Source organism: Daucus carota, chromosome 9 (genome assembly GCF_001625215.2).
Source record: "Daucus carota subsp. sativus chromosome 9, DH1 v3.0, whole genome shotgun sequence".
Taxonomy (NCBI): domain Eukaryota; kingdom Viridiplantae; phylum Streptophyta; class Magnoliopsida; order Apiales; family Apiaceae; genus Daucus; species Daucus carota.
The window spans coordinates 25,327,844-25,355,497 of record NC_030389.2 but is presented as its reverse complement, the minus strand read 5'-3'; the positions used below and the strand labels follow the sequence as shown (position 1 = coordinate 25,355,497).

Here is a 27,654-nt window from a genome sequence, read left to right as displayed (position 1 = left end):
CTGTAAAACAGTTAAAGGATGATATCCTCCATTTCAAAATGAAGAATCAAGAGAAGTTAAAAACTCAGGAAAAAGAAGAAATAAAAGATCCCTTGAAATCTCTTAAAGAGACTTTGAAAAGGAAATATCCTAAAGCTTCTAAGCAAGAAATTCAGAAAAAATTATTGGAACTTGCTTCTCTATCAGATGAAGATGAAGAAGATAGTAATACTAATATGTCAATTACAGAGGAATCCCCTGAAGAAGACTTTGTGGAGAATATCCAATTTGCTCAATCTCAGTGATGGATCCAATCAAAGAGGAGTTCAGAAAGCTTAAAAAGCTTGACCAAGAATATGTTCGAATTTGTGCTCAAATAGAAAAGGAACAAGAAGAATTAGAATATTTATTTGCAAATTATGAAGTTGTATTTAATAAATACATATTTGATAAAATTGGTACATTCTATGAGGTCCAGGCAGCAAAGGATGCTTATGAAGAAAAGTCTAGAGAGCTGTGGAATCTACATTATGACCAGAGATTAATAATCCGTGACAGAGAACTGTTAAAAATAAGGCTGCAGGGAAATCTGACAGGATGAATCCAGTACAAAAAGCTTTCAAGAAATTGAAGAAAAAGGATAAATCCTTTAAAGCCCAGAAAAAATGGGTAGATATATTATTTATGTGGTACAAATGGAAGAAAGAAAATAATAGGTTTCGAGACCTTGATGAACAATGGGAAAATGTAATGTATGCAATAGAACAAGTAACTAGACTTGGAGACAAGAGAGAAAAATATGAAAATCTAAAAAATAAACTTTTATATGATAATCATCTTACAGGATGATTCAAGCATGATGCAGAATAATGCAGTCAATAACACAGAGATGATGCAGACAATGATGCAATTGGAAGGATGACATATGCAATGACGTCATCAGAAAAATAATTGAAGCCAATAATGCAAGGCAATCAAGCACCAGCAATAATAGAGCTATATGATTAAAAATCAATCATGTAAAATAGTTTGTCTTTATTAGCCAAGAATCTAGTATAAATAGAGGCTTGTATATTCGTTGTAACTCAGAAATTATCGGAGAACTTCTCTCTACTAGCTCATGTGTTGAGCAATATTTCTTACTGTAAAAATCTCTTTGTATAATAAGTTTGAAGATCAATAAAAGCTTGAATTTTGGATCAAGTTTGAGGCTTGCATATCGTATCATTACATGAGTAATAACTCGTGTAAGTATTCTTAATCTTTATCTTTGTCATTTAAATTACAGATTATATCTGTTTAAATATATCTGTCAAGTTGATAACTTGTGTTTTGTTGAAATCCTTATCGGTCCTTGTTGTGTTGTAAGTTCATAACTTGTGTTTTGTTGAAATCCTTATCGGTCCTTGTTGTGTTGTGTTGTAAGTTCATAACTTGTGTTTTGTTGAAATCCTTATCGGTCCTTGTTTCATTCTTGACTCGTTTGAGCCCGGAAACAACTTGCAGCTTCATTATTGACTAGATTGAAGTTGGAAACCACTTGTAGCTTCATTCCGGACTCGTTTGAAGTTGAAAACAACTTGTAGCTTCATTTTCGGTTGTTTGAAACTGGAATCAACTTGTAGTTTCATTCTTGACTCGTTTGAGCCCGGAAACAACTTGTAACTTCATTATTTACTAGATTGAAGTTGGAAACAACTTGTAGCTCTATTCCGGACTCGTTTGAAGTTGAAAACAACTTGTACCTTCATTTTTGGTTGTTTGAAAGTGGAATCAACTTGTAGTTTCATTCTTGACTCGTTTGAGCCCGGAAACAACTTGTAGCTTCATTATTGATTAGATTGAAGTTGGAAACAATTTTTAGCTTCATGCTGGACTCGTTTGAAGTTGAAAAGAACTTGTAGCTTCATTTTCGGTTGTTTGAAATTGGAATCAACTTGTAGTTTCATTCTTGACTCGTTTGAGCCCGGAAACAACTTGTAGCTTCATTATTGACTAGATTGAAGTTGGAAACAATTTTTAGCTTCATTCTGGACTCGTTTGAAGTTGAAAACAACTTGTAGCTTCATTTTCGGTTGTTTGAAATTGGAATCAACTTGTAGTTTCATTCTTGACTCGTTTGAGCCCGGAAACAACTTGCAGCTTCATTATTGACTAGATTGAAGTTGGAAACCACTTGTAGCTTCATTCCGGACTCGTTTGAAGTTGAAAACAACTTGTAGCTTCATTTTCGGTTGTTTGAAACTGGAATCAACTTGTAGTTTCATTCTTGACTCGTTTGAGCCCAGAAACAACTTGTAACTTCATTATTTACTAGATTGAAGTTGGAAACAACTTGTAGCTCAATTCCGGACTCGTTTGAAGTTGAAAACAACTTGTACCTTCATTTTTGGTTGTTTGAAATTGGAATCAACTTGTAGTTTCATTCTTGACTCGTTTGAGCCCGGAAACAACTTGTAGCTTCATTATTGACTAGATTGAAGTTGGAAACAATTTTTAGCTTCATTCCGGACTCGTTTGAAGTTGAAAACAACTTGTAGCTTCATTTTCGGTTGTTTGAAATTGGAATCAACTTGTAGTTTCATTCTTGACTCGTTTGAGCCCGGAAACAACTTGTAGCTTCATTATTGACTAGATTGAAGTTGGAAACAATTTTTAGCTTCATTCCAGACTCGTTTGAAGTTGAAAACAACTTGTAGCTTCATTTTCGGTTGTTTGAAACTGGAATAAACTTGTAGTTTCATTCATGACTCGTTTGAGCCCGGAAACAACTTGTAGCTTCATTATTTACTAGATTGAAGTTGGAAACAACTTGTAGCTCCATTCCGGACTCGTTTGAAGTTGAAAACAACTTGTAGCTTCATTTTCGGTTGTTTGAAATTGGAATCAACTTGTAGTTTCATTCTTGACTCGTTTGAGCCCGGAAACAACTTGTAGCTTCATTATTGACTAGATTGAAGTTGGAAACAACTTGTAGCTCCATTCCGGACTCTTTTGAAGTTGAAAACAACTTGTACCTTCATTTTTGTTTGTTTGAAATTGGAATCAACTTGTAGTTTCATTCTTGACTCGTTTGAGCCCGGAAACAACTTGTAGCTTCATTATTGACTAGATTGAAGTTGGAAACAATTTTTAGCTTCATTCCGGACTCGTTTGAAGTTGAAAACAACTTGTAGCTTCATTTTCGGTTGTTTGAAATTGGAATCAACTTGTAGTTTCATTCTTGACTCGTTTGAGCCCGGAAACAACTTGTAGCTTCATTATTGACTAGATTGAAGTTTGAAACAATTTTTAGGTTCATTCCGAACTCGTTTGAAGTTGAAAACAACTTGTAGCTTCATTTTCGGTTGTTTGAAACTGGAATCAACTTGTAGTTTCATTCTTAACTCGTTTGAGCCAGGAAACAACTTACAGCTTTATTATTGACTAAATTGAAGTTGGAAACAACTTGTAGCTTCATTCCGGACTCGTTTGAAGTTGAAAACAACTTGTAGCTTCATCTTCGGTTGTTTGAAATTGGAATCAACTTGTAGTTTCATTCTTGACTCGTTTGAGCCCGGAAACAACTTGCAGCTTCATTATTGACTAGATTGAAGTTGGAAACCACTTGTAGCTTCATTCCGGACTCGTTTGAAGTTGAAAACAACTTGTAGCTTCATTTTCGGTTGTTTGAAACTGGAATCAACTTGTAGTTTCATTCTTGACTCGTTTGAGCCCGGAAACAACTTGTTACTTCATTATTTACTAGATTGAAGTTGGAAACAACTTGTAGCTCTATTCCGGACTCGTTTGAAGTTGAAAACAACTTGTACCTTCATTTTTGGTTGTTTGAAATTGGAATCAACTTGTAGTTTCATTCTTGACTCGTTTGAGCCCGGAAACAACTTGTAGCTTCATTATTGATTAGATTGAAGTTGGAAACAATTTTTAGCTTCATGCTGGACTCGTTTGAAGTTGAAAAGAACTTGTAGCTTCATTTTCGGTTGTTTGAAATTGGAATCAACTTGTAGTTTCATTCTTGACTCGTTTGAGCCCGGAAACAACTTGTAGCTTCATTATTGACTAGATTGAAGTTGGAAACAATTTTTAGCTTCATTCTGGACTCGTTTGAAGTTGAAAACAACTTGTAGCTTCATTTTCGGTTGTTTGAAATTGGAATCAACTTGTAGTTTCATTCTTGACTCGTTTGAGCCCGGAAACAACTTGCAGCTTCATTATTGACTAGATTGAAGTTGGAAACCACTTGTAGCTTCATTCCGGACTCGTTTGAAGTTGAAAACAACTTGTAGCTTCATTTTCGGTTGTTTGAAATTGGAATCAACTTGTAGTTTCATTCTTGACTCGTTTGAGCCCAGAAACAACTTGTAACTTCATTATTTACTAGATTGAAGTTGGAAACAACTTGTAGCTCAATTCCGGACTCGTTTGAAGTTGAAAACAACTTGTACCTTCATTTTTGGTTGTTTGAAATTGGAATCAACTTGTAGTTTAATTCTTGACTCGTTTGAGCCTGGAAACAACTTGTAGCTTCATTATTGACTAGATTGAAGTTGGAAACAACTTGTAGCTCCATTCCGGACTCTTTTGAAGTTGAAAACAACTTGTACCTTCATTTTTGGTTGTTTGAAATTGGAATCAACTTGTAGTTTCATTCTTGACTCGTTTGAGCCCGGAAACAACTTGTAGCTTCATTACTGACTAGATTGAAGTTGGAAACAATTTTTAGCTTCATGCTGGACTCGTTTGAAGTTGAAAAGAACTTGTAGCTTCATTTTCGGTTGTTTGAAATTGGAATCAACTTGTAGTTTCATTCTTGACTCGTTTGAGCTCGGAAACAACTTGTAGCTTCATTATTGACTAGATTGAAGTTGGAAACAATTTTTAGCTTCATTCCAGACTCGTTTGAAGTTGAAAACAACTTGTAGCTTCATCTTTGGTTGTTTGAATTGGATCAACTTGTAGTTTCATTCTGGACTCGTTTGAAGTTGAAAACAAATTGTTGCTTCATTTTCGGTTGTTTGAAATTGGAATCAACTTGTAGTTTCATTCTTGACTCGTTTGAGCCTGGAAACAACTTGTACCTTCATTATTGACTAGATTGAAGTTTGAAACAATTTTTAGGTTCATTCCGGACTCGTTTGAAGTTGAAAACAACTTGTAGCTTCATTTTCGGTTGTTTGAAATTGTTCGATAGACTCGTTTGAGCCCGGAAACAACTTGTAGCTTCATTATTGACTAGATGAAGTTGGAAACAACTTGTAGCTCATTCGGTCCGTTTGAAGTTGAAAACAACTTGTACTTCATTTTGGTTGTTTGAATTGGAATCAACTTGTAGTTTTCATCTTGACTCGTTTGAGCCCGGAAACAACTTGTAGCTTCATTATTGACTAATTGAAGTTGGAAACAATTTTAGCTTCATTCTGGACCTCGTTTGAAGTTGAAAACAACTTGTAGCTTCATTTTCGGTTGTTTGAAATGGAATCAACTTGTAGTTTCATTCTTGACTCGTTTGAGCCCGGAAACAACTTGTAGCTTCATTATTGACTAGATTGAAGTTGGAAACAATTTTATTTCATTCCGACTCGTTTGAAGTTGAAAAAACTTGTAGCTTCATTTCGGTTGTTTGAAATTGGAATCAACTTGTAGTTTCATTCTTGACTCGTTTGAGCCCGGAAACAACTTGTAGCTTCATTATTGACTAGATTGAAGTTGGAAACAACTTGTAGCTCCATTCCGGACTCGTTTGAAGTTGAAAACAACTTGTACCTTTTTTCGGTTGTTTGAAATTGGAATCAACTTGTAGTTTCATTCCTTTTCGGTTGTTTGAATTGGAATCAACTTGTAGTTTCATTCTTGACTCGTTTGAGCCCGGAAACAACTTGTAGCTTCATTATTGACTAGATTGAAGTTGGAAACAATTTTAGCTTCATTCCGGACTCGTTTGAAGTTGAAAACAACTTGTAGCTTCATTTTCGGTTGTTTGAAATTGGAATCAACTTGTAGTTTCATTCTTGACTCGTTTGAGCCCGGAAACAACTTGTAGCTTCATTATTGACTAGATTGAAGTTGGAAACAACTTGTAGCTTCATTCCGGACTCGTTTGAAGTTGAAAACAACTTGTAGCTTCATTTTCGGTTGTTTGAAATTGGAATCAACTTGTAGTTTCATTCTTGACTCGTTTGAGCCCGGAAACAACTTGTAGCTTCATTATTGACTAGATTGAAGTTGGAAACAACTTGTAGCTTCATTCCGGACTCGTTTGAAGTTGAAAACAACTTGTACCTTCATTTTTGGTTGTTTGAAATTGGAATCAACTTGTAGTTTCATTCTTGACTCGTTTGAGCCCGGAAACAACTTGTAGCTTCATTATTGACTAGATTGAAGTTGGAAACAATTTTTAGCTTCATTCCGGACTCGTTTGAAGTTGAAAACAACTTGTAGCTTCATTTTCGGTTGTTTGAAATTGGAATCAACTTGTAGTTTCATTCTTGACTCGTTTGAGCCCGGAAACAACTTGTAGCTTCATTATTGACTAGATTGAAGTTGGAAACAATTTTAGCTTCATTCCGGACTCGTTTGAAGTTGAAAACAACTTGTAGCTTCATTTTCGGTTGTTTGAAATTGGAATCAACTTGTAGTTTCATTCTTGACTCGTTTGAGCCCGGAAACAACTTGCAGCTTCATTATTGACTAGATTGAAGTTGGAAACAACTTGTAGCTTCATTCCGGACTCGTTTGAAGTTGAAAACAACTTGTAGCTTCATTTTCGGTTGTTTGAAATTGGAATCAACTTGTAGTTTCATTCTTGACTCGTTTGAGCCCGGAAACAACTTGTAGCTTCATTATTGACTAGATTGAAGTTGGAAACAACTTGTAGCTTCATTCCGGACTCGTTTGAAGTTGAAAACAACTTGTAGCTTCATTTTTGGTTGTTTGAAATTGGAATCAACTTGTAGTTTCATTCTTGACTCGTTTGAGCCCGGAAACAACTTGTAGCTTCATTATTGACTAGATTGAAGTTGGAAACAATTTTAGCTTCATTCCGGACTCGTTTGAAGTTGAAAACAACTTGTAGCTTCATTTTCGGTTGTTTGAAATTGGAATCAACTTGTAGTTTCATTCTTGACTCGTTTGAGCCCGGAAACAACTTGTAGCTTCATTATTGACTAGATTGAAGTTGGAAACAATTTTTAGCTTCATTCCGGACTCGTTTGAAGTTGAAAACAACTTGTAGCTTCATTTTCGGTTGTTTGAAATTGGAATCAACTTGTAGTTTCATTCTTGACTCGTTTGAGCCCGGAAACAACTTGCAGCTTCATTATTGACTAGATTGAAGTTGGAAACAACTTGTAGCTTCATTCCGGACTCGTTTGAAGTTGAAAACAACTTGTAGCTTCATCTTCGGTTGTTTGAAATTGGAATCAACTTGTAGTTTCATTCTTGACTCGTTTGAGCCCGGAAACAACTTGCAGCTTCATTATTGACTAGATTGAAGTTGGAAACCACTTGTAGCTTCATTCCGGACTCGTTTGAAGTTGAAAACAACTTGTAGCTTCATTTTCGGTTGTTTGAAACTGGAATCAACTTGTAGTTTCATTCTTGACTCGTTTGAGCCCGGAAACAACTTGTAACTTCATTATTTACTAGATTGAAGTTGGAAACAACTTGTAGCTCTATTCCGGACTCGTTTGAAGTTGAAAACAACTTGTACCTTCATTTTTGGTTGTTTGAAATTGGAATCAACTTGTAGTTTCATTCTTGACTCGTTTGAGCCCGGAAACAACTTGTAGCTTCATTATTGATTAGATTGAAGTTGGAAACAATTTTTAGCTTCATGCTGGACTCGTTTGAAGTTGAAAAGAACTTGTAGCTTCATTTTCGGTTGTTTGAAATTGGAATCAACTTGTAGTTTCATTCTTGACTCGTTTGAGCTCGGAAACAACTTGTAGCTTCATTATTGACTAGATTGAAGTTGGAAACAATTTTAGCTTCATTCCAGACTCGTTTGAAGTTGAAAACAACTTGTAGCTTCATCTTCGGTTGTTTGAAATTGGAATCAACTTGTAGTTTCATTCTGGACTCGTTTGAAGTTGAAAACAAATTGTTGCTTCATTTTCGGTTGTTTGAAATTGGAATCAACTTGTAGTTTCATTCTTGACTCGTTTGAGCCTGGAAACAACTTGTACCTTCATTATTGACTAGATTGGAGTTTGAAACAATTTTTAGGTTCATTCCGGACTCGTTTGAAGTTGAAAACAACTTGTAGCTTCATTTTCGGTTGTTTGAAATTGGAATCAACTTGTAGTTTCATTCTTGACTCGTTTGAGCCCGGAAACAACTTGCAGCTTCATTATTGACTAGATTGAAGTTGGAAACAACTTGTAGCTTCATTCCGGACTCGTTTGAAGTTGAAAACAACTTGTAGCTTCATCTTCGGTTGTTTGAAATTGGAATCAACTTGTAGTTTCATTCTTGACTCGTTTGAGCCCGGAACAACTTGCAGCTTCATTATTGACTAGATTGAAGTTGGAAACAACTTGTAGCTTCATTCCGGACTCGTTTGAAGTTGAAAACAACTTGTAGCTTCATTTTCGGTTGTTTGAAACTGGAATCAACTTGTAGTTTCATTCTTGACTCGTTTGAGCCCGGAAACAACTTGTAGCTTCATTATTGACTAGATTGAAGTTGGAAACAACTTGTAGCTTCATTCCGGACTCGTTTGAAGTTGAAAACAACTTGTACCTTCATTTTTGGTTGTTTGAAATTGGAATCAACTTGTAGTTTCATTCTTGACTCGTTTGAGCCCGGAAACAACTTGTAGCTTCATTATTGACTAGATTGAAGTTGGAAACAATTTTTAGCTTCATTCCGGACTCGTTTGAAGTTGAAAACAACTTGTAGCTTCATTTTCGGTTGTTTGAAATTGGAATCAACTTGTAGTTTCATTCTTGACTCGTTTGAGCCCGGAAACAACTTGTAGCTTCATTATTGACTAGATTGAAGTTGGAAACAATTTTTAGCTTCATTCCGGACTCGTTTGAAGTTGAAAACAACTTGTAGCTTCATTTTCGGTTGTTTGAAATTGGAATCAACTTGTAGTTTCATTCTTGACTCGTTTGAGCCCGGAAACAACTTGTAGCTTCATTATTGACTAGATTGAAGTTGGAAACAACTTGTAGCTCCATTCCGGACTCGTTTGAAGTTGAAAACAACTTGTAGCTTCATTTTCGGTTGTTTGAAATTGGAATCAACTTGTAGTTTCATTCTTGACTCGTTTGAGCCCGGAAACAACTTGTAGCTTCATTATTGACTAGATTGAAGTTGGAAACAACTTGTAGCTCCATTCCGGACTCGTTTGAAGTTGAAAACAACTTGTACCTTCATTTTTGGTTGTTTGAAATTGGAATCAACTTGTAGTTTCATTCTTGACTCGTTTGAGCCCGGAAACAACTTGTAGCTTCATTATTGACTAGATTGAAGTTGGAAACAATTTTTAGCTTCATTCCGGACTCGTTTGAAGTTGAAAACAACTTGTAGCTTCATTTTCGGTTGTTTGAAATTGGAATCAACTTGTAGTTTCATTCTTGACTCGTTTGAGCCCGGAAACAACTTGTAGCTTCATTATTGACTAGATTGAAGTTGGAAACAATTTTTAGCTTCATTCCGAACTCGTTTGAAGTTGAAAACAACTTGTAGCTTCATTTTCGGTTGTTTGAAATTGGAATCAACTTGTAGTTTCATTCTTAACTCGTTTGAGCCCGGAAACAACTTACAGCTTTATTATTGACTAAATTGAAGTTGGAAACAACTTGTAGCTTCATTCCGGACTCGTTTGAAGTTGAAAACAACTTGTAGCTTCATCTTCGGTTGTTTGAAATTGGAATCAACTTGTAGTTTCATTCTTGACTCGTTTGAGCCCGGAAACAACTTGCAGCTTCATTATTGACTAGATTGAAGTTGGAAACCACTTGTAGCTTCATTCCGGACTCGTTTGAAGTTGAAAACAACTTGTAGCTTCATTTTCGGTTGTTTGAAACTGGAATCAACTTGTAGTTTCATTCTTGACTCGTTTGAGCCCGGAAACAACTTGTAACTTCATTATTTACTAGATTGAAGTTGGAAACAACTTGTAGCTCTATTCCGGACTCGTTTGAAGTTGAAAACAACTTGTACCTTCATTTTTGGTTGTTTGAAATTGGAATCAACTTGTAGTTTCATTCTTGACTCGTTTGAGCCCGGAAACAACTTGTAGCTTCATTATTGACTAGATTGAAGTTGGAAACAACTTGTAGCTCCATTCCGGACTCGTTTGAAGTTGAAAACAACTTGTACCTTCATTTTTGGTTGTTTGAAATTGGAATCAACTTGTAGTTTCATTCTTGACTCGTTTGAGCCCGGAAACAACTTGTAGCTTCATTATTGACTAGATTGAAGTTGGAAACAATTTTTAGCTTCATTCCGGACTCGTTTGAAGTTGAAAACAACTTGTAGCTTCATTTTCGGTTGTTTGAAATTGGAATCAACTTGTAGTTTCATTCTTGACTCGTTTGAGCCCGGAAACAACTTGTAGCTTCATTATTGACTAGATTGAAGTTGGAAACAATTTTTAGGTTCATTCCGGACTCGTTTGAAGTTGAAAACAACTTGTAGCTTCATTTTCGGTTGTTTGAAACTGGAATCAACTTGTAGTTTCATTCTTAACTCGTTTGAGCCCGGAAACAACTTACAGCTTCATTATTGACTAGATTGAAGTTGGAAACAACTTGTAGCTTCATTCCGGACTCGTTTGAAGTTGAAAACAACTTGTAGCTTCATCTTCGGTTGTTTGAAATTGGAATCAACTTGTAGTTTCATTCTTGACTCGTTTGAGCCCGGAAACAACTTGCAGCTTCATTATTGACTAGATTGAAGTTGGAAACCACTTGTAGCTTCATTCCGGACTCGTTTGAAGTTGAAAACAACTTGTAGCTTCATTTTCGGTTGTTTGAAACTGGAATCAACTTGTAGTTTCATTCTTGACTCGTTTGAGCCCGGAAACAACTTGTAACTTCATTATTTACTAGATTGAAGTTGGAAACAACTTGTAGCTCTATTCCGGACTCGTTTGAAGTTGAAAACAACTTGTACCTTCATTTTTGGTTGTTTGAAATTGGAATCAACTTGTAGTTTCATTCTTGACTCGTTTGAGCCCGGAAACAACTTGTAGCTTCATTATTGACTAGATTGAAGTTGGAAACAATTTTTAGCTTCATGCTGGACTCGTTTGAAGTTGAAAACAACTTGTAGCTTCATTTTCGGTTGTTTGAAATTGGAATCAACTTGTAGTTTCATTCTTGACTCGTTTGAGCCCGGAAACAACTTGTAGCTTCATTATTGACTAGATTGAAGTTGGAAACAATTTTTAGCTTCATTCCGGACTCGTTTGAAGTTGAAAACAACTTGTAGCTTCATTTTCGGTTGTTTGAAATTGGAATCAACTTGTAGTTTCATTCTTGACTCGTTTGAGCCCGGAAACAACTTGCAGCTTCATTATTGACTAGATTGAAGTTGGAAACAACTTGTAGCTTCATTCCGGACTCGTTTGAAGTTGAAAACAACTTGTAGCTTCATTTTCGGTTGTTTGAAATTGGAATCAACTTGTAGTTTCATTCTTGACTCGTTTGAGCCCGGAAACAACTTGTAGCTTCATTATTGACTAGATTGAAGTTGGAAACAACTTGTAGCTCATTCCGGACTCGTTTGAAGTTGAAAACAACTTGTACCTTCATTTTTGGTTGTTTGAAATTGGAATCAACTTGTAGTTTCATTCTTGACTCGTTTGAGCCCGGAAACAACTTGTAGCTTCATTATTGACTAGATTGAAGTTGGAAACAATTTTTAGCTTCATTCCGGACTCGTTTGAAGTTGAAAACAACTTGTAGCTTCATTTTCGGTTGTTTGAAATTGGAATCAACTTGTAGTTTCATTCTTGACTCGTTTGAGCCCGGAAACAACTTGTAGCTTCATTATTGACTAGATTGAAGTTGGAAACAATTTTTAGCTTCATTCTCGACTCGTTTGAAGTTGAAAACAACTTGTAGCTTCATTTTCGGTTGTTTGAAATTGGAATCAACTTGTAGTTTCATTCTTGACTCGTTTGAGCCCGGAAACAACTTGTAGCTTCATTATTGACTAGATTGAAGTTGGAAACAACTTGTAGCTCCATTCCGGACTCGTTTGAAGTTGAAAACAACTTGTAGCTTCATTTTCGGTTGTTTGAAATTGGAATCAACTTGTAGTTTCATTCTTGACTCGTTTGAGCCCGGAAACAACTTGTAGCTTCATTATTGACTAGATTGAAGTTGGAAACAACTTGTAGCTCATTCCGGACTCGTTTGAAGTTGAAAACAACTTGTACCTTCATTTTGGTTGTTTGAAATTGGAATCAACTTGTAGTTTCATTCTTGACTCGTTTGAGCCCGGAAACAACTTGTAGCTTCATTATTGACTAGATTGAAGTTGGAAACAATTTTTAGCTTCATTCCGGACTCGTTTGAAGTTGAAAACAACTTGTAGCTTCATTTTCGGTTGTTTGAAATTGGAATCAACTTGTAGTTTCATTCTTGACTCGTTTGAGCCCGGAAACAACTTGTAGCTTCATTATTGACTAGATTGAAGTTGGAAACAATTTTTAGCTTCATTCCGGACTCGTTTGAAGTTGAAAACAACTTGTAGCTTCATTTTCGGTTGTTTGAAACTGGAATCAACTTGTAGTTTCATTCTTAACTCGTTTGAGCCCGGAAACAACTTACAGCTTCATTATTGACTAAATTGAAGTTGGAAACAACTTGTAGCTTCATTCCGGACTCGTTTGAAGTTGAAAACAACTTGTAGCTTCATCTTCGGTTGTTTGAAATTGGAATCAACTTGTAGTTTCATTCTTGACTCGTTTGAGCCCGGAAACAACTTGCAGCTTCATTATTGACTAGATTGAAGTTGGAAACCACTTGTAGCTTCATTCCGGACTCGTTTGAAGTTGAAAACAACTTGTAGCTTCATTTTCGGTTGTTTGAAACTGGAATCAACTTGTAGTTTCATTCTTGACTCGTTTGAGCCCGGAAACAACTTGTAACTTCATTATTTACTAGATTGAAGTTGGAAACAACTTGTAGCTCTATTCCGGACTCGTTTGAAGTTGAAAACAACTTGTACCTTCATTTTTGGTTGTTTGAAATTGGAATCAACTTGTAGTTTCATTCTTGACTCGTTTGAGCCCGGAAACAACTTGTAGCTTCATTATTGATTAGATTGAAGTTGGAAACAATTTTTAGCTTCATGCTGGACTCGTTTGAAGTTGAAAAGAACTTGTAGCTTCATTTTCGGTTGTTTGAAATTGGAATCAACTTGTAGTTTCATTCTTGACTCGTTTGAGCCCGGAAACAACTTGTAGCTTCATTATTGACTAGATTGAAGTTGGAAACAATTTTTAGCTTCATTCTGGACTCGTTTGAAGTTGAAAACAACTTGTAGCTTCATTTTCGGTTGTTTGAAATTGGAATCAACTTGTAGTTTCATTCTTGACTCGTTTGAGCCCGGAAACAACTTGCAGCTTCATTATTGACTAGATTGAAGTTGGAAACCACTTGTAGCTTCATTCCGGACTCGTTTGAAGTTGAAAACAACTTGTAGCTTCATTTTCGGTTGTTTGAAACTGGAATCAACTTGTAGTTTCATTCTTGACTCGTTTGAGCCCAGAAACAACTTGTAACTTCATTATTTACTAGATTGAAGTTGGAAACAACTTGTAGCTCAATTCCGGACTCGTTTGAAGTTGAAAACAACTTGTACCTTCATTTTGGTTGTTTGAAATTGGAATCAACTTGTAGTTTCATTCTTGACTCGTTTGAGCCCGGAAACAACTTGTAGCTTCATTATTGACTAGATTGAAGTTGGAAACAATTTTTAGCTTCATTCCGGACTCGTTTGAAGTTGAAAACAACTTGTAGCTTCATTTTCGGTTGTTTGAAATTGGAATCAACTTGTAGTTTCATTCTTGACTCGTTTGAGCCCGGAAACAACTTGTAGCTTCATTATTGACTAGATTGAAGTTGGAAACAATTTTTAGCTTCATTCCAGACTCGTTTGAAGTTGAAAACAACTTGTAGCTTCATTTTCGGTTGTTTGAAACTGGAATCAACTTGTAGTTTCATTCTTGACTCGTTTGAGCCCGGAAACAACTTGTAGCTTCATTATTGACTAGATTGAAGTTGGAAACAACTTGTAGCTCATTCCGGACTCGTTTGAAGTTGAAAACAACTTGTAGCTTCATTTTCGGTTGTTTGAAATTGGAATCAACTTGTAGTTTCATTCTTGACTCGTTTGAGCCCGGAAACAACTTGTAGCTTCATTATTGACTAGATTGAAGTTGGAAACAACTTGTAGCTCCATTCCGGACTCTTTTGAAGTTGAAAACAACTTGTACCTTCATTTTTGGTTGTTTGAAATTGGAATCAACTTGTAGTTTCATTCTTGACTCGTTTGAGCCCGGAAACAACTTGTAGCTTCATTATTGACTAGATTGAAGTTGGAAACAATTTTTAGCTTCATTCCGGACTCGTTTGAAGTTGAAAACAACTTGTAGCTTCATTTTCGGTTGTTTGAAATTGGAATCAACTTGTAGTTTCATTCTTGACTCGTTTGAGCCCGGAAACAACTTGTAGCTTCATTATTGACTAGATTGAAGTTTGAAACAATTTTTAGGTTCATTCCGAACTCGTTTGAAGTTGAAAACAACTTGTAGCTTCATTTTCGGTTGTTTGAAACTGGAATCAACTTGTAGTTTCATTCTTAACTCGTTTGAGCCCGGAAACAACTTACAGCTTTATTATTGACTAAATTGAAGTTGGAAACAACTTGTAGCTTCATTCCGGACTCGTTTGAAGTTGAAAACAACTTGTAGCTTCATCTTCGGTTGTTTGAAATTGGAATCAACTTGTAGTTTCATTCTTGACTCGTTTGAGCCCGGAAACAACTTGCAGCTTCATTATTGACTAGATTGAAGTTGGAAACCACTTGTAGCTTCATTCCGGACTCGTTTGAAGTTGAAAACAACTTGTAGCTTCATTTTCGGTTGTTTGAAACTGGAATCAACTTGTAGTTTCATTCTTGACTCGTTTGAGCCCGGAAACAACTTGTAACTTCATTATTTACTAGATTGAAGTTGGAAACAACTTGTAGCTCTATTCCGGACTCGTTTGAAGTTGAAAACAACTTGTACCTTCATTTTTGGTTGTTTGAAATTGGAATCAACTTGTAGTTTCATTCTTGACTCGTTTGAGCCCGGAAACAACTTGTAGCTTCATTATTGATTAGATTGAAGTTGGAAACAATTTTTAGCTTCATGCTGGACTCGTTTGAAGTTGAAAAGAACTTGTAGCTTCATTTTCGGTTGTTTGAAATTGGAATCAACTTGTAGTTTCATTCTTGACTCGTTTGAGCCCGGAAACAACTTGTAGCTTCATTATTGACTAGATTGAAGTTGGAAACAATTTTTAGCTTCATTCTGGACTCGTTTGAAGTTGAAAACAACTTGTAGCTTCATTTTCGGTTGTTTGAAATTGGAATCAACTTGTAGTTTCATTCTTGACTCGTTTGAGCCCGGAAACAACTTGCAGCTTCATTATTGACTAGATTGAAGTTGGAAACCACTTGTAGCTTCATTCCGGACTCGTTTGAAGTTGAAAACAACTTGTAGCTTCATTTTCGGTTGTTTGAAACTGGAATCAACTTGTAGTTTCATTCTTGACTCGTTTGAGCCCAGAAACAACTTGTAACTTCATTATTTACTAGATTGAAGTTGGAAACAACTTGTAGCTCAATTCCGGACTCGTTTGAAGTTGAAAACAACTTGTACCTTCATTTTTGGTTGTTTGAAATTGGAATCAACTTGTAGTTTCATTCTTGACTCGTTTGAGCCCGGAAACAACTTGTAGCTTCATTATTGACTAGATTGAAGTTGGAAACAATTTTTAGCTTCATTCCGGACTCGTTTGAAGTTGAAAACAACTTGTAGCTTCATTTTCGGTTGTTTGAAATTGGAATCAACTTGTAGTTTCATTCTTGACTCGTTTGAGCCCGGAAACAACTTGTAGCTTCATTATTGACTAGATTGAAGTTGGAAACAATTTTTAGCTTCATTCCAGACTCGTTTGAAGTTGAAAACAACTTGTAGCTTCATTTTCGGTTGTTTGAAACTGGAATCAACTTGTAGTTTCATTCATGACTCGTTTGAGCCCGGAAACAACTTGTAGCTTCATTATTTACTAGATTGAAGTTGGAAACAACTTGTAGCTCCATTCCGGACTCGTTTGAAGTTGAAAACAACTTGTAGCTTCATTTTCGGTTGTTTGAAATTGGAATCAACTAGTAGTTTCATTCTTGACTCGTTTGAGCCCGGAAACAACTTGTAGCTTCATTATTGACTAGATTGAAGTTGGAAACAACTTGTAGCTCCATTCCGGACTCTTTTGAAGTTGAAAACAACTTGTACCTTCATTTTTGGTTGTTTGAAATTGGAATCAACTTGTAGTTTCATTCTTGACTCGTTTGAGCCCGGAAACAACTTGTAGCTTCATTATTGACTAGATTGAAGTTGGAAACAATTTTTAGCTTCATTCCGGACTCGTTTGAAGTTGAAAACAACTTGTAGCTTCATTTTCGGTTGTTTGAAATTGGAATCAACTTGTAGTTTCATTCTTGACTCGTTTGAGCCCGGAAACAACTTGTAGCTTCATTATTGACTAGATTGAAGTTTGAAACAATTTTTAGGTTCATTCCGAACTCGTTTGAAGTTGAAAACAACTTGTAGCTTCATTTTCGGTTGTTTGAAACTGGAATCAACTTGTAGTTTCATTCTTAACTCGTTTGAGCCCGGAAACAACTTACAGCTTTATTATTGACTAAATTGAAGTTGGAAACAACTTGTAGCTTCATTCCGGACTCGTTTGAAGTTGAAAACAACTTGTAGCTTCATCTTCGGTTGTTTGAAATTGGAATCAACTTGTAGTTTCATTCTTGACTCGTTTGAGCCCGGAAACAACTTGCAGCTTCATTATTGACTAGATTGAAGTTGGAAACCACTTGTAGCTTCATTCCGGACTCGTTTGAAGTTGAAAACAACTTGTAGCTTCATTTTCGGTTGTTTGAAACTGGAATCAACTTGTAGTTTCATTCTTGACTCGTTTGAGCCCGGAAACAACTTGTAACTTCATTATTTACTAGATTGAAGTTGGAAACAACTTGTAGCTCTATTCCGGACTCGTTTGAAGTTGAAAACAACTTGTACCTTCATTTTTGGTTGTTTGAAATTGGAATCAACTTGTAGTTTCATTCTTGACTCGTTTGAGCCCGGAAACAACTTGTAGCTTCATTATTGATTAGATTGAAGTTGGAAACAATTTTTAGCTTCATGCTGGACTCGTTTGAAGTTGAAAAGAACTTGTAGCTTCATTTTCGGTTGTTTGAAATTGGAATCAACTTGTAGTTTCATTCTTGACTCGTTTGAGCCCGGAAACAACTTGTAGCTTCATTATTGACTAGATTGAAGTTGGAAACAATTTTTAGCTTCATTCTGGACTCGTTTGAAGTTGAAAACAACTTGTAGCTTCATTTTCGGTTGTTTGAAATTGGAATCAACTTGTAGTTTCATTCTTGACTCGTTTGAGCCCGGAAACAACTTGCAGCTTCATTATTGACTAGATTGAAGTTGGAAACCACTTGTAGCTTCATTCCGGACTCGTTTGAAGTTGAAAACAACTTGTAGCTTCATTTTCGGTTGTTTGAAACTGGAATCAACTTGTAGTTTCATTCTTGACTCGTTTGAGCCCAGAAACAACTTGTAACTTCATTATTTACTAGATTGAAGTTGGAAACAACTTGTAGCTCAATTCCGGACTCGTTTGAAGTTGAAAACAACTTGTACCTTCATTTTTGGTTGTTTGAAATTGGAATCAACTTGTAGTTTCATTCTTGACTCGTTTGAGCCCGGAAACAACTTGTAGCTTCATTATTGACTAGATTGAAGTTGGAAACAATTTTTAGCTTCATTCCGGACTCGTTTGAAGTTGAAAACAACTTGTAGCTTCATTTTCGGTTGTTTGAAATTGGAATCAACTTGTAGTTTCATTCTTGACTCGTTTGAGCCCGGAAACAACTTGTAGCTTCATTATTGACTAGATTGAAGTTGGAAACAATTTTTAGCTTCATTCCAGACTCGTTTGAAGTTGAAAATAACTTGTAGCTTCATTTTCGGTTGTTTGAAACTGGAATCAACTTGTAGTTTCATTCATGACTCGTTTGAGCCCGGAAACAACTTGTAGCTTCATTATTTACTAGATTGAAGTTGGAAACAACTTGTAGCTCCATTCCGGAATCGTTTGAAGTTGAAAACAACTTGTAGCTTCATTTTCGGTTGTTTGAAATTGGAATCAACTAGTAGTTTCATTCTTGACTCGTTTGAGCCCGGAAACAACTTGTAGCTTCATTATTGACTAGATTGAAGTTGGAAACAACTTGTAGCTCCATTCCGGACTCTTTTGAAGTTGAAAACAACTTGTACCTTCATTTTTGGTTGTTTGAAATTGGAATCAACTTGTAGTTTCATTCTTGACTCGTTTGAGCCCGGAAACAACTTGTAGCTTCATTATTGACTAGATTGAAGTTGGAAACAATTTTTAGCTTCATTCCGGACTCGTTTGAAGTTGAAAACAACTTGTAGCTTCATTTTCGGTTGTTTGAAATTGGAATCAACTTGTAGTTTCATTCTTGACTCGTTTGAGCCCGGAAACAACTTGTAGCATCATTATTGACTAGATTGAAGTTTGAAACAATTTTTAGGTTCATTCCGAACTCGTTTGAAGTTGAAAACAACTTGTAGCTTCATTTTCGGTTGTTTGAAACTGGAATCAACTTGTAGTTTCATTCTTAACTCGTTTGAGCCCGGAAACAACTTACAGCTTTATTATTGACTAAATTGAAGTTGGAAACAACTTGTAGCTTCATTCCGGACTCGTTTGAAGTTGAAAACAACTTGTAGCTTCATCTTCGGTTGTTTGAAATTGGAATCAACTTGTAGTTTCATTCTTGACTCGTTTGAGCCCGGAAACAACTTGCAGCTTCATTATTGACTAGATTGAAGTTGGAAACCACTTGTAGCTTCATTCCGGACTCGTTTGAAGTTGAAAACAACTTGTAGCTTCATTTTCGGTTGTTTGAAACTGGAATCAACTTGTAGTTTCATTCTTGACTCGTTTGAGCCCGGAAACAACTTGTAACTTCATTATTTACTAGATTGAAGTTGGAAACAACTTGTAGCTCTATTCCGGACTCGTTTGAAGTTGAAAACAACTTGTACCTTCATTTTTGGTTGTTTGAAATTGGAATCAACTTGTAGTTTCATTCTTGACTCGTTTGAGCCCGGAAACAACTTGTAGCTTCATTATTGATTAGATTGAAGTTGGAAACAATTTTTAGCTTCATGCTGGACTCGTTTGAAGTTGAAAAGAACTTGTAGCTTCATTTTCGGTTGTTTGAAATTGGAATCAACTTGTAGTTTCATTCTTGACTCGTTTGAGCCCGGAAACAACTTGTAGCTTCATTATTGACTAGATTGAAGTTGGAAACAATTTTTAGCTTCATTCTGGACTCGTTTGAAGTTGAAAACAACTTGTAGCTTCATTTTCGGTTGTTTGAAATTGGAATCAACTTGTAGTTTCATTCTTGACTCGTTTGAGCCCGGAAACAACTTGCAGCTTCATTATTGACTAGATTGAAGTTGGAAACCACTTGTAGCTTCATTCCGGACTCGTTTGAAGTTGAAAACAACTTGTAGCTTCATTTTCGGTTGTTTGAAACTGGAATCAACTTGTAGTTTCATTCTTGACTCGTTTGAGCCCAGAAACAACTTGTAACTTCATTATTTACTAGATTGAAGTTGGAAACAACTTGTAGCTCAATTCCGGACTCGTTTGAAGTTGAAAACAACTTGGACCTTCATTTTTGGTTGTTTGAAATTGGAATCAACTTGTAGTTTAATTCTTGACTCGTTTGAGCCCGGAAACAACTTGTAGCTTCATTATTGACTAGATTGAAGTTGGAAACAACTTGTAGCTCCATTCCGGACTCTTTTGAAGTTGAAAACAACTTGTACCTTCATTTTTGGTTGTTTGAAATTGGAATCAACTTGTAGTTTCATTCTTGACTCGTTTGAGCCCGGAAACAACTTGTAGCTTCATTACTGACTAGATTGAAGTTGGAAACAATTTTTAGCTTCATGCTGGACTCGTTTGAAGTTGAAAAGAACTTGTAGCTTCATTTTCGGTTGTTTGAAATTGGAATCAACTTGTAGTTTCATTCTTGACTCGTTTGAGCCCGGAAACAACTTGTAGCTTCATTATTGACTAGATTGAAGTTGGAAACAACTTGTAGCTCCATTCCGGACTCTTTTGAAGTTGAAAACAACTTGTACCTTTATTTTTGGTTGTTTGAAATTGGAATCAACTTGTAGTTTCATTCTTGACTCGTTTGAGCCCGGAAACAACTTGTAGCTTCATTATTGACTAGATTGAAGTTGGAAACAATTTTTAGCTTCATTCCGGACTCGTTTGAAGTTGAAAACAACTTGTAGCTTCATTTTCGGTTGTTTGAAATTGGAATCAACTTGTAGTTTCATTCTTGACTCGTTTGAGCCCGGAAACAACTTGTAGCTTCATTATTGACTAGATTGAAGTTTGAAACAATTTTTAGGTTCATTCCGAACTCGTTTGAAGTTGAAAACAACTTGTAGCTTCATTTTCGGTTGTTTGAAACTGGAATCAACTTGTAGTTTCATTCTTAACTCGTTTGAGCCCGGAAACAACTTACAGCTTTATTATTGACTAAATTGAAGTTGGAAACAACTTGTAGCTTCATTCCGGACTCGTTTGAAGTTGAAAACAACTTGTAGCTTCATCTTCGGTTGTTTGAAATTGGAATCAACTTGTAGTTTCATTCTTGACTCGTTTGAGCCCGGAAACAACTTGCAGCTTCATTATTGACTAGATTGAAGTTGGAAACCACTTGTAGCTTCATTCCGGACTCGTTTGAAGTTGAAAACAACTTGTAGCTTCATTTTTGGTTGTTTGAAACTGGAATCAACTTGTAGTTTCATTCTTGACTCGTTTGAGCCCGGAAACAACTTGTAACTTCATTATTTACTAGATTGAAGTTGGAAACAACTTGTAGCTCTATTCCGGACTCGTTTGAAGTTGAAAACAACTTGTACCTTCATTTTTGGTTGTTTGAAATTGGAATCAACTTGTAGTTTCATTCTTGACTCGTTTGAGCCCGGAAACAACTTGTAGCTTCATTATTGATTAGATTGAAGTTGGAAACAATTTTTAGCTTCATGCTGGACTCGTTTGAAGTTGAAAAGAACTTGTAGCTTCATTTTCGGTTGTTTGAAATTGGAATCAACTTGTAGTTTCATTCTTGACTCGTTTGAGCCCGGAAACAACTTGTCCGATAAGGATTTCAACAAAACACAAGTTATGAACTTGACAGATATATTTAAACAGATATAATCTGTAATTTAAATGACAAAGATAAAGATTAAGAATACTTACACGAGTTATTACTCATGTAATGATACGATATGCAAGCCTCAAACTTGATCCAAAATTCAAGCTTTTATTGATCTTCAAACTTATTATACAAAGAGATTTTTACAGTAAGAAATATTGCTCAACACATGAGCTAGTAGAGAGAAGTTCTCCGATAATTTCTGAGTTACAACGAATATACAAGCCTCTATTTATACTAGATTCTTGGCTAATAAAGACAAACTATTTTACATGATTGATTTTTAATCATATAGCTCTATTATTGCTGGTGCTTGATTGCCTTGCATTATTGCACTATACCATATATTGCAAGGTTGATGTTGAAGTAATACCACCGCCCCCGCCACTACCTGCTGGTCTTCAAGAGTTGAATCAGATAAAGAGGGCATACAGTAATGATGGAGTTGGAACAATGGAGGCATATCTGAAGCTGAAAGAGAGTGAGAAACAATTAAAAGCTGGAAATGGACAGGGGAATGATGGTGATAAGCAACCAACTGATGGTAATAATATTACCACAGTTCCAACTGATGAGGGTATGTATCGAACCTTAATTAGTTTATGCTAGATACATCAGCCATATATGTATATATACACATTGGTAATTTTGTATAATAATGTTGTCTAAAAAAATTTAAATATGAAGGCGAAACTAAAATTGCAAGGCGCAGAGGCCCTACTAAGATGAATTCTGTTTTCACAAGAAGATTAGAAGACAGACCAGAGTTGACCCTGAATCATGAGTTGCAGCCAGTGCATGAAAATAGTAAAATAAGATCGGAATTTGGTAGTTTCTTGGGGACAATTGGAAGACAATGTGTGCCCCTAGATTATGTGAACTGGAGCCGAGTTCCCGAAGGAGAGAAGATTGGCTGGTGGGAGTTTGTCAAGGTAAAAACAACACATACACACTACATTCATATTTATAATCTATTTTATTGTGTATAATAGCCCGTATATATATAATCTATTTTATTGTGTATAATCTGTAGACAAAGTATATCATTCCAGAGGAGGGAAAAGATTGGGTTCTAAAGACCATCTGTGATGCATGGAGGATGCACAAAAGCCGTTTTAAGGCAGAATACTATTCAAAATATGACAATGATGAGGAAAGGCTAAGAAATCGGCCGCAGTCCATTCCTTTGGAAAAATTCAAGATTTTGCTACAATATTGGGGCCATGAAAAAATCAAATCTACTGCTGCAAAGAATTCAAACAACCGAAGAAAGGTCATTGACACACACACTGCTGGCCGTAAATCCTTTGCACAGATTGGAAATGAAATGGTATGGTCGTGGATACTAATTATCATGTTTTGCAATTATTTTGTCTATCAATCCTACTTGTTAATATTTTGTTCATTTTATGATAGAAAAAGAACCAGTCGACCCCTGATACACCTACAAAGGCGGATATATATCCTAAAACGCGCCAAGGTCATGATAAGAAGGTTAGGAATAATATTTTCATAAATTATTGAAATTACTTCTGTCATAAGATTATTATGAATGTTGAATATGTACATGCTGCAATATTGGGGCCATTGTATACACTAATATCTTTACATATTTTGATTTTTGTAGACTGAAAAGGACACTGAGAAGGACAATGAAAAGGACAATGAAAAGGACAATGACAAAGACACTCAGAAAGACAATGAGGCTGAAGAAGCAGCAAATACAAAAGAAATAGATTTTCAGGCTCATGGACCAAATTGGCTTATTGGGAGGACTGGTAGAACAAGGAAAACAGTCAACAATCAACAGCTTCAAAGCAAAAAGGCTGAAGAATTGGCAAGCCTAAGGAAGGAGATAGCTGCTGAGATGGAGGATAAGTTGAACAAAAAGCTAAAGAGAATCCTTGGACATTTGGCTGAGAAAAATCCATCGCTCCATATAGATGTGGATGAAATATGTGCATGCTGTGAGAGTGAACATGAGCCGGAGACTGATAGCGAAGCTGCTGATGATTCTTGATCATCAGTAGTAGTATATATCTATGTTCAAGACTTAATTAATTAGCCTATTTTGATGATGTAAGAAGTTTGATGCAAATGTTCTAGCTAGACTTAAAATCTGTTTTTTGATCAGTCACAATGGTACTGATATTGTTTGTGGTAGTCTAGGACTTGCTTCTGGCATGAGCTTGTGGTTGGTAACAGTCTAAGTACTGTTTTGAATTTGTTGGTGTTGAACCATTAAATTGGTGGATTGATATATTTATGAAATGGTCATGTCCATTTTTTTTTATTCATAATGTTGCAATATGTCATTATAATGTTGCCTTAGAGGTTGCTTTTTATATTATAATTCACTAAAATAACAATACATTAGGACCAAAATTTGTTGCCACAGGTGCTCTATGGCAATGTTTAAATCAAAATAAAGTGTTGCAAATTTTGTTGCAATAATAGAACAAACTACAGCAATGATTTAAATTGCATTGCTATAGAGAAAAACTTGTTGCAATATGTGGCTCTGGCAATGAATTGAACATGTTGCAATACAAGGGTTAATTCATTGCAAAAAGGGCCCTATGGCAACGGGGGCAAACTTAACGGTCGAATTTTTGAAAATTGTTGCAATAGAGGCTATTGCAATGCTTTTTTATAATATAGCAACTATTTTTAGGGGTTGCTAAATGCAATCTATGGTATAGTGTTGGCTTCAATTATTTTTCTGATGACGTCATTGCATATGTCATCCTTCCAATTGCATCATTGTCTGCATCATCTCTGTGTTATTGACTGCATTATTCTGCATCATGCTTGAATCATCCTGTAAGATGATTATCATATAAAAGTTTATTTTTTAGATTTTCATATTTTTCTCTCTTGTCTCCAAGTCTAGTTACTTGTTCTATTGCATACATTACATTTTCCCATTGTTCATCAAGGTCTCGAAACCTATTATTTTCTTTCTTCCATTTGTACCACATAAATAATATATCTACCCATTTTTTCTGGGCTTTAAAGGATTTTTCCTTTTTCTTCAATTTCTTGAAAGCTTTTTGTACTGGATTCATCCTGTCAGATTTCCCTGCAGCCTTATTTTTAACAGTTCTCTGTCACGGATTATTAATCTCTGGTCATAATGTAGATTCCACAGCTCTCTAGACTTTTCTTCATAAGCATCCTTTGCTGCCTGGACCTCATAGAATGTACCAATTTTATCAAATATGTATTTATTAAATACAACTTCATAATTTGCAAATAAATATTCTAATTCTTCTTGTTCCTTTTCTATTTGAGCACAAATTCGAACATATTCTTGGTCAAGCTTTTTAAGCTTTCTGAACTCCTCTTTGATTGGATCCATCACTGAGATTGAGCAAATTGGATATTCTCCACAAAGTCTTCTTCAGGGGATTCCTCTGTAATTGACATATTAGTATTACTATCTTCTTCATCCTCATCTGATAGAGAAGCAAGTTCCAATAATTTTTTCTGAATTTCTTGCTTAGAAGCTTTAGGATATTTCCTTTTCAAAGTCTCTTTAAGAGATTTCAAGGGATCTTTTATTTCTTATTTTTCCTGAGTTTTTAACTTCTCTTGATTCTTCATTTTGAAATGGAGGATATCATCCTTTAACTGTTTTACAGTTTCTTCAATATTGAACTTATTCCACCATTTATATTTAAACTGGCGGATAAGTGTTGGGAGACCTTTATTGAATCCATGAATATGCTTAGTAGCATACTCCCAAGTTCATATCCAAGGTAGGTTATAAACCATCATTAATTTAAACATAGGGATATCATTCCCTTCCTCCTGACACTTACAACATTGTTCCTTGTATTCAGGAAATAATGAGTATAACTCTTCTGGTAAAATATTAACTTTAGGACCAAATTTGTCCCACCAATGAACACTCCAATTTGGAAGATCATTCTGGCCAAATTCAGCCATAAATCTAAAAAACCAAGTATGTTTAAAATCTGGATTATTGTAATAAAAACAATTAAACCAAGCATCCTTATAGTCCCAATAAGTATAGGGCATATTAGGATAGCTCGTCATTTGTCTAGTCCTATTAGGATCTAGTCCCCAATCAGTTGGTGATAACATCTTTTTAAAAGATGCTTTAGAAAAGCTATACGGGGAGTGTTTATTTTGTTGGCTATTTCCTCTGTAAAAGTGTTCAAATTCAACACTCTGGGTTTCATTGAGAATTGTTTCATAAAATAACCTGCTATTATTGGATCCTTTTAAAGGATAATGATTATAGGGTTCAAAATATCTTGATGCAATATAATTAGCATCTGAAAGCCATTTGAGGTCAGAATTTTCTAGAGTGAGTATTACTTCACAAACATTTGAGGTGTGGATATCATCCACTTGTTCCTTTTTAAGGATGTCTTTCATTGACATGGTTTTACTAGAGGTTTTCTCCTCTCTGGTATAACCACTTGTTGATCCCCGGGTATAACCACCTCTTTTCATATTTAATTTCCCTCTGTCTCTTGAGAGGGTAATCCCTGTAAAAATTCACGGGTCAAATAATCTGGTAGGGAATTTGATTCCCCTTTTATATATTCAATTTGAAAATCAAATATTGATAATAAAGCTTGCCATCTAGCAAACTGCTGTTTTGCTACTAAATTTTTCACATCTTTTTCAATAATTTCTTTAGCTGAAGAGCAATCAATTCTCAGGAGAAAATTTTGATTTAGTAAATCATCCTGAAATTTAAATAAACATTTTAATATTGCTAACATCTCTTTTTTAACAGTTGAGTAATTTAACTGGGTTTTATTCCAGTGACCAGAAGTAAATCTTAATAATTCTTCTTTTTTAGTATTAGGATTTATCTGTTTCAATATTCCACCATAACCAATATTTGAAGCATCTGTCTCAACAATTTTAAACCATTGAGGATTTGCCAAATATATACAAGGTATTGTTTTAGTTTTTAACTTAATTTTCTGAACAGCTTTAGTATGCTCATCCGTCCATGGAGTAGGATTTTTACGTAATCTTTTATATAATATCTTAGTATCTTGTGCTAAATTTTTATAAAAATCAGCAATATAATTTTAACTTCCTAAAAATCTTTGTAACATTTTCTTATCAATAATCCTATCAGGAAAATTATCAGCAAAAGTTAAAGATCTTTCTATAGGAATTATTGTTCCTTGATTTATATTATGTCCTAGAAATCTGATTTTTGTTTGAAATAAATTTATTTTAGTTGGTGATAAAACTAATCCATTCTTTTTAACAATATCAATAAATGTATTTAAATGTTTAAAATGCTGATCAATATTATCAGAAAATATTAATATATCATCAATATATACTATGCAAAATTGTGAATGAGGAATAAATATGTCATTCATTATTTTCTGAAATTCTGAAGGGGCGTTTTTTAAACCAAAAGGCATTACTGTCCATTCATATTGTCCAAAAGGAACAGTAAATGCAGTTTTATACCTATCTTTAGGTTCTATTTGTATTTGCCAAAAACCTGATTTTAAATCAAATTTAGAAAATATTTTAGCTTGACTTATTCTATTTAATAGGTCTTTTTATTAGGAATAGGATATCTAATCCATTTTAATGCTTTATTAAGCGGTTTGTAATTAATTACTAGTCTTGGAGTTCCTCTTTCTATTTCTGACTTCTTATTGACATAAAAAGCAGCACAACTCCAAGGAGACTTACTTGGGGTTATTAATCCTTTTTCTAATAAAGTATCTATTTCCTTTTTACAAAATTCTAACATCTCTTTATCCATTTGAGATGGTCTTGCTTTAGTAGGGATTTTATCCTCTGTAAATCCTTCATCATATGGTAAACTTATCATGTGTTTCCTTCTTTCCCAAAAAGCATTAGGTAAAGTATTGCATACTTCTTGTTGTATAGTTATTTCTAATTGTTTTATCTTTTCTTGTATAACATTTTCTTTTATTTTTTCTTCTATTGTTAATAAATTTATTTCTTGTTTTAGTGAATTGCTATGGTTTTGTTTATACTCTAAATTTTCCTTTAATATATTAATATTGTTTATAGGTAATTCATTTACATTTTTGGTTATAG

At 35.1% G+C, this 27,654-nt stretch overlaps 1 protein-coding gene across 1 annotated transcript; it reads left to right on the top strand.

Moving 5' to 3' along the window:
• Positions 1 to 576: 576 nt before the first annotated feature.
• LOC135149532 (uncharacterized) lies at positions 577 to 23,593 on the top strand. Its single transcript, XM_064085260.1, has 6 exons — positions 577 to 747; positions 21,928 to 22,150; positions 22,261 to 22,505; positions 22,607 to 22,903; positions 22,990 to 23,067; positions 23,201 to 23,593. Exons 1-6 carry the CDS (start codon positions 577 to 579, stop codon positions 23,591 to 23,593), a joined length of 1,407 nt encoding a protein of 468 aa, XP_063941330.1.
• The last annotated feature ends 4,061 nt before the right edge of the window (positions 23,594 to 27,654 follow it).

Excerpts from the sequence above, each read along its gene's own strand:
- LOC135149532 (XM_064085260.1), top strand. The coding sequence starts at position 577 with ATGAATCCAGTACAAAAAGCTTTCAAGAAATTGAAGAAAAAGGATAAA. Across the intron at positions 22,151-22,260 it reads CACAGTTCCAACTGATGAGG|GCGAAACTAAAATTGCAAGG; the intron begins GTATGTATCGAA and ends TTAAATATGAAG. Across the intron at positions 23,068-23,200 it reads GCCAAGGTCATGATAAGAAG|ACTGAAAAGGACACTGAGAA; the intron begins GTTAGGAATAAT and ends TGATTTTTGTAG.